The 6,149-nt window shown below is 59.3% G+C and overlaps 5 protein-coding genes and 1 non-coding gene across 6 annotated transcripts; 5 read left to right on the forward strand and 1 right to left on the reverse strand.

The window, feature by feature from the left end:
* Nucleotides 1-417: 417 nt before the first annotated feature.
* SDRG_13224 lies at nt 418-490 on the forward strand. The gene has a single exon. It is a non-coding gene; the product is annotated as a tRNA-Arg (tRNA).
* Nucleotides 491-922: 432 nt separating this feature from the next.
* Nucleotides 923-2,596, forward strand: SDRG_13225 (hypothetical protein; the record flags this gene model as incomplete). The annotated part of the gene is made up of 2 exons (XM_008619306.1): nt 923-1,338; nt 1,391-2,596. 2 exons carry the CDS (start codon nt 923-925, stop codon nt 2,547-2,549), a joined length of 1,575 nt encoding a protein of 524 aa, XP_008617528.1. The 3' UTR covers nt 2,550-2,596.
* A 128-nt stretch (nt 2,597-2,724) lies between these two features.
* On the forward strand, nt 2,725-3,086 carry SDRG_13226 (hypothetical protein; the record flags this gene model as incomplete). Its single annotated transcript, XM_008619307.1, has 2 exons — nt 2,725-2,872; nt 2,896-3,086. 2 exons carry the CDS (start codon nt 2,725-2,727, stop codon nt 3,084-3,086), a joined length of 339 nt encoding a protein of 112 aa, XP_008617529.1.
* Nucleotides 3,087-3,297: 211 nt separating this feature from the next.
* Nucleotides 3,298-3,840, forward strand: SDRG_13227 (hypothetical protein). The gene has a single exon (XM_008619308.1). It carries the CDS (start codon nt 3,355-3,357, stop codon nt 3,796-3,798), a length of 444 nt encoding a protein of 147 aa, XP_008617530.1. The 5' UTR covers nt 3,298-3,354; the 3' UTR covers nt 3,799-3,840.
* A 329-nt stretch (nt 3,841-4,169) lies between these two features.
* On the forward strand, nt 4,170-4,785 carry SDRG_13228 (hypothetical protein). The gene is made up of 4 exons (XM_008619309.1): nt 4,170-4,340; nt 4,395-4,469; nt 4,514-4,594; nt 4,650-4,785. The coding sequence occupies exons 1-4, from the start codon at nt 4,190-4,192 to the stop codon at nt 4,715-4,717; spliced, it is 375 nt and encodes a 124-aa protein (XP_008617531.1). The 5' UTR covers nt 4,170-4,189; the 3' UTR covers nt 4,718-4,785.
* On the reverse strand, nt 4,722-5,957 carry SDRG_13229 (hypothetical protein). The gene is made up of 4 exons (XM_008619310.1): nt 5,525-5,957; nt 5,153-5,467; nt 4,940-5,114; nt 4,722-4,890 (listed from the first exon to the last, which is right to left on the reverse strand). Exons 1-4 carry the CDS (start codon nt 5,943-5,945, stop codon nt 4,782-4,784), a joined length of 1,020 nt encoding a protein of 339 aa, XP_008617532.1. The 5' UTR covers nt 5,946-5,957; the 3' UTR covers nt 4,722-4,781.
* Nucleotides 5,958-6,149: the final 192 nt, after the last annotated feature.

Consider the following 6,149-nt stretch of genomic DNA (forward strand, 5'->3'; position numbering starts at 1 on the left):
AACATTCGCTGGTCGAACGGCTGCAAACGTACTTGAAAACCAATTTGGCGCCACCCAAGCGATATTATAACAAAGGAGCGCTATCTTGCAGAAATAGGGTCAACAAGGCAGCGTGATTGCGCTACATGTAGTAAATGTTTATGGCATCTTGATCAATTCATTACATCATTGCGAAGCAATAGCAAGGAGATAGTTTATGCTCGGTATTCCGACACCGTTGCCGATCGTTTCTGTGGTAGCTCGCTGAGTTTCAAGACGAGGACGATGTAAGTGAGGTCGATAAGGGAAAGCAAATCGAAAAGTCAGTTGGTCCATGAGACTCAGAAATGGACCTCAGATTTGCAATGCGGATCTGCCTCACAAAGTTAAATATATTGATACTAGCTATATTTACATTTCGTATCCAAAGCCATGCAAGCTCGGCTGGCGCAATGGATAGCGTATCAGACTTCGAATCTGGGGGTTGCGGGTTCGAGTCCCGCGTCGAGTAATTTTTGGCCCTTTAAATGTTCCGTTTTATTTTAATTTATGGTTGTACATGTTTGCGAATTCTTATTGCATGTATTAATACTTCTGGTACTGGTATAGCCAATCTCGCGCGCGTTGAACATTGATGCGTGCCTCACCACTACAAAGTGGTGCACGTGTCCTGCTCGGACGCGAATCAGGTATAGTAGCCCCAACCCTGCCTACAGCCTTGCAACAGCTCTTGCAACACGCTCGTATCTCAAGAAGAGACACTGCGTCACCAACATGATTGTCTGTCCACACCTGTGTTTTGGACAAATTATTCCGACGTGCAAGGTTTCCAGCGATACATCCTGTGCATGGCCCGAGTGATGGTGCCAACTGCGAGTGCTGGTCATATGCCCATCATTCTGAACCCACCGCCCGAAACGCAACCTTCAAATTAGAAATGGCCATGAGCTTGACAGGCCACGTCATTGCGATCACGGGAAAGCTCTCGCTGGGCACGCGCGCCGATGTCCAGTCGCTTGTCGAGGCCAACGGCGGCGTCTTTGCGAACGCCGTCACGAAGGAGGTCACGCACCTCGTCACGAACGACCCGACGGCCAAGTCGACCAAGCTCGAGACGGCGCGGAAGCGAGGCATTAGCGTCGTTGGCGAAGAATTTTTGCCGACGGCCAAGCGACACAAGGCGGCGACGGTTGTCTACCACGCTGCGTGCCTCGCAGGCCTGGTGTTCTACTTCCACGGGCCGCCCGGCGCCGTCCCACACGACGACTGCGTCCGGTTTCTCCTCGAGCACGGCGGTTCGCACGTCGCACAGCACGACGCCACCGTGACCCATATTGTCTACGCCGGCAAACTCCCCATGTACATTACATGAAATTCTCCCAAAATACCGGACAACTCACGTTTTTTGTAGCTCGAATCTGACGACCGGCGACGCGGCGATCATCGCGTATGACTTTTTCTCGACGCTCATGGCCGCGCAGTACGAAGCGCTCTTTGGCGACGACGCGCCGTCCGAGACGCCGACGCCGAAGCGAGTTATGGCCGAAGGCGAGGCGGTCGAGATCCAAGGCGGGCACGGCACCTACGAAGTGCGACTGCGCAACGGCGTCTACTACTGCACGTGCATGGCGTGGAAGATGCAGCACCAGGCCGGCGCGATTCGCACGTGCAAGCATCTGCGCGATGTGCTGGGTGATGCGTTCGAGGCGTGGCGCACCAAAGGCTGCCTGCCATCGAGCCCTTCAAAGGCCAAGGGCAACTCGTCGCCGACCAACAAGGGACCGGCGCCCAAGGTGCTTCTCGCGCACAAGTACGAAGACGGGAATGACATCGCCGGGTGGTATATGAGCGAGAAATTCGACGGCGTCCGCGGCTACTGGGACGGATCAACGTTTCTGAGTCGCCTTGGGAACCCATTTCCAGCCCCCGCGTACTTTACGCAGCACCTCCCAAAGGACCAGCACTTGGACGGTGAGCTCTTCCTCGGGCGCAAGCAGTTTGAAGCTACGATCAGCATCGTCAAGAACGGCCAACCGGAGAATGCAAAGAACTGGGCGTCGCTCACCTTTATGGTGTTTGACATCCCGAGCATGAAGGACCAGCCGTTTGAAGCGCGCTACGAGTACCTCCGCACACACTTGGGAAAGACGCCGTACGTGACGGTCGTCGACCACGTCAAGTGCGCGTCCGTTGCCGCCATGACAGCCGAGCTCGCGCGCGTCGAGGCGCTCGGCGCGGAAGGGCTCATGCTGCGCCAGCCAGGCTCCAAGTACGTCGGCGCGCGCTCCAAGTCCCTCCTCAAAGTCAAAAGTTTCTCGGACGACGAGGCCAAAATCGTCGGGTACGAGCCCGGCCAAGGCAAGCACAAGGGCCGCACGGGCAGCTTGAAGTGCCTGAGTCGGTCCGGGAAGAGTTTCAAGGTCGGGTCCGGCCTCAACGACGCGCTGCGCGAGCACCCGCCTGCGATTGGTACGATCATCACGTATCGGTTCCAAGAGCTCACCGCCGCCGGCATTCCGCGCTTTCCCACGTACGTTGGCATCGCCATCGACAAAGAGTGGACTGACTAGACATTTACGCATATATAAATTTATTTCAACTACACTTTATCCTCCCCTGTGCGGCTGCACAAGTGCTGCTACGTACAACAGTGGCACGTGGGCTCTGACGCCAACCAGCCTCGCGGGCCTTGACAGCTTCCATCGCCGGCAGCTGCGTCGTCTGCTCGGGAATCTTCCCCCGAACATGTTTGCCGACGTCGCGCTTTACGCCCGCTGCAATAGCGAACCGCTAAGTGCGATCGTCGCCCGCAAGCGCTGGCGCCTTCTGGGTCATTGCTGCGGCTGGGTCGCGACGTCCCGGCGAACGTGGCTGCTGCCCGCTTCTTCGCTCCGTCCGAGACGCCCCGCCACTTAGGGCGCACCAAGATTACGCTGCAGATCGTCCTGCACCGCGACCTCCAGTCGCTGACGCCGCCTCAGTCGCTGGCGTCTCTCGAAGACCTTGACAAACTTCTCAACTTTGCCGCCGACCGCGACGCCTGGAAGGACTTTACCTTGTCCAGTGTCTCACTCGCGGCCACCAGCGTCCTAATAGGAACTAACTAAAGACAACGACTTTACGAAGGCTTTTATATTGAAGGAAGCGACCGAAAGTGCACTGGCAGAGATGTGGCTGGCGCCCGAGTCGGTTTGCCGTCTTGTCCGCGACTTCTGCCACCTAGCCGTGCCACGTGATGGGCTGCCGAAATCGGTGGGCCTCCGTACGTACGTTTCGTACATATCGTACGTACCGTACAATCCCGTACAGCCGGCCTCTGCCACAGAAAGGCTGTGAGAAGAGCGCCATTGACAGATTCGCCACCAACTCGACAAGATGTCGTACTTCGCTTCGCTCTTCGGCAACGAGATCCAGACCAAGGGCGGCGTGCTCCCGACGACGGAGGCGCTCGCCAACACCAAGGTCGTGGGCATCTACTTCTCGGCCCACTGGTGCCCGCCCTGCCGCGCCTTCACGCCGCTTCTCTCGACCTTCTACGAGGACCTCGTCGAGGACCACGAGGACGTCGAGATCGTCTTTGTCTCGTCCGACAAGGAAGAGGCCGGCTTTGACGAGTACTGGAGCCAGATGACGTTCCCGGCGCTCCCGTACGCGCAGCGCGACATCAAGGGCGAGCTCACGGAGAAGTTCAACGTCAAGTTCATCCCGACGCTCGTCTTCGTCGACGCCGAAGGCAACGTGCTCTCGACCGAAGGCAAGAAGATGGTCGAGTCGGCGCGCGGCAGCGTCGACTTCATCCGCAAGGAGCTCGGCCTCTAGATGACAGTCTCTAATATGAACCACTTGCATTTACATAGCTCATTTCCCTTCGGGTGGCGTAGGCATCTGCGTCCTGAGCTTCACTGCACCTTGGCTTGACCCTTCCTTGATGATAATGAAGACGTCCACTTCAACGCATCGACCTCGCGCCCTTGTTCTCACGGGAATCGCACGCCATGCACATATACGTCTACCTAAGCAAGCACGTCCGTGGGTTGACCTAGCCAAGCACATTGCCTAGTAGATGCACTGATGGCGCCACTGGCAATAGCGAGGAAGCACCATGCAACCGACCGGTTTCGCAGCGACTCGGAACGCAACCGCACGGTTGGACCTCTCATAATACATATTTCGAGTATGCACTGTGAGAGGGATTCCGCAACAACCCATCATGGGCTTCGTGACCAAGACCAACCACAAGCGCGTGCTGTACGTGGGCGGCCTCGAGAAGGGCGTGACCGAGGAGGTCCTCTCGGCGGCCTTCGTACCCTTCGGCCCGGTCAAGGACGTCCAGGTGCCCATGGACTACACGGGCAAGACGCGTACGTCGTTTAGCATGCGGCAAGGGCGAACCTCATGGACGATGCTGTGTGTAGCCAAGAACAAGGGCCATGGCTTCGTCGAGTTCGTCTCGGAGGACGATGCAAAGGAAGCGATGGACAACATGGACGGTGCGCCATTGGCCGCGCGATGCAATGGCTCATGCGGCGATTAGACTCGGAGCTCTACGGCAAGGTCATCAAGGTCACGATCGCCAAGCCGCAGTCGGCGCTGCGACCGGACGCCAAGCGCGCAGGTACGGCGCTACATGAGGCCACGATGCTGAGGTGCTCATGCTGCAACTGCGGTAGTCTGGGACGAGCATGTGGACGAAGACCACATTCTCGAGACGACGGGCGACGCGGCCGCCAAGCCCTAGGCAGCAAGGAACCAAGCAATCCTGTACTATGTATTGATGCGACTCTATCGTTCTACACGCGCGGCTACGGCAGAAGCTCGACGTTGGAGCCTGCGAGGAGGTGCTTGGACGGCAGCGGGCCGCCGACCGGCGCCACGAGCGTCACCGTCTTGGCCTGCTTGTCAATGGCATGGCTAGGACAGCAACGGTATGAGCAAAGACGCAACAAGGGTTCTCACGCACATGGCGACGAAGCCGATGGCAGGCGCTCGGAGAAGGTACTGCGTCGCATCGTCTCGCGCGAGCGTCGGTGGCGGCGGCCGCACGAGGGCAACGACCTGGTGCAGCCACCGGTCCGCGAGGATCGACTCTTTGGCGAGCAGCAGCTTGGCTCGGCCACGCCCGCGCGGGTCCTTGTCTAGTACCCTTAGAACATACCGAATTGTATGGGCGTACCGCGCACACGGTGGAATACGATCGAGGCGGCGTCGACCTCGACGTAGGTCCACTCGCCTTGTGGCGCAAAGTAGCGCTGAAGGCGCTGGTCGCGGGCGGCGCGACGAGTCGGCCCCGAGCGCCGAACGGCGCCGGCCGCGCGCGGAAGGTTGAAGAGCGTCGTGGACGGCGGCGCGTCCTGGAGGAGCTGGTCGTAGACACTGTGGCTCCCGAGCACAACGAGGATGTCGACGGCAAACGCGCGCACGGCGTGCAAGAGCAGCTGGTACCCGAGGTCGTCGACCCACCCACACGTGTTGATGACTGCGCCGTTCACTACAAGCATCAGAAGGGTGTTAGGGTGTGCGCTCTAACACAGCTGTCGATACGTACGCTCGGGGTCGGCGGTGTGGCGCTGCGCAAGGCTCGTGGCGAGCGCCGACGTGTAGTGCTTGAAGGCGCCAGGCACGGCCGAGAGGTTGGCGTCGCCAACAAAGTACTGCATCTTGCGCCCGTGGAACGCCAGCGGGTAGTTGTGGCTGTGGCCAAAGTCGAGCAGATCGTCTTCGTCCGGCAGCGACGCGCGCGTGAGCACGGTGGCGCCGATCGTGCCAGGGATGCTGATCTCGCCTTGGCCAATGTCGAGGTCGACAAAGGCGACACCGTCCTCTGGCCGGTCCTGCAGCGCGTGCCAGAGCAGCGCTCGAGAGAGCGACGACTTGCCCGCGTCCGTCGGGCCCGCGATGAGCACGGTCGGGCCTCGGGTCTCGGCCCGGCGCTGGCTCCACGCGTCCTGCACTGCATCCACGTCCATGGTCAAAAACTTGTTGTGCAATTCGATTGGTTATAATGCGGCCAATCGCATGTCAGTGCATGACACGCATGGCACATTTGGTCGACCAGGAGATCGTGGCGCCGAGGGCCGAGATCCACCGGTCCGGCGTCATTGCGATGGATCGCGTCATGTCGGTGACGGACAAGACGGTCGAGATTGCGTTCCAAGGCGCCAACGACGACG

Source organism: Saprolegnia diclina (assembly GCF_000281045.1).
Source record: "Saprolegnia diclina VS20 unplaced genomic scaffold supercont1.57, whole genome shotgun sequence".
Classification (NCBI taxonomy): Eukaryota; Oomycota; class Saprolegniomycetes; order Saprolegniales; family Saprolegniaceae; genus Saprolegnia; species Saprolegnia diclina.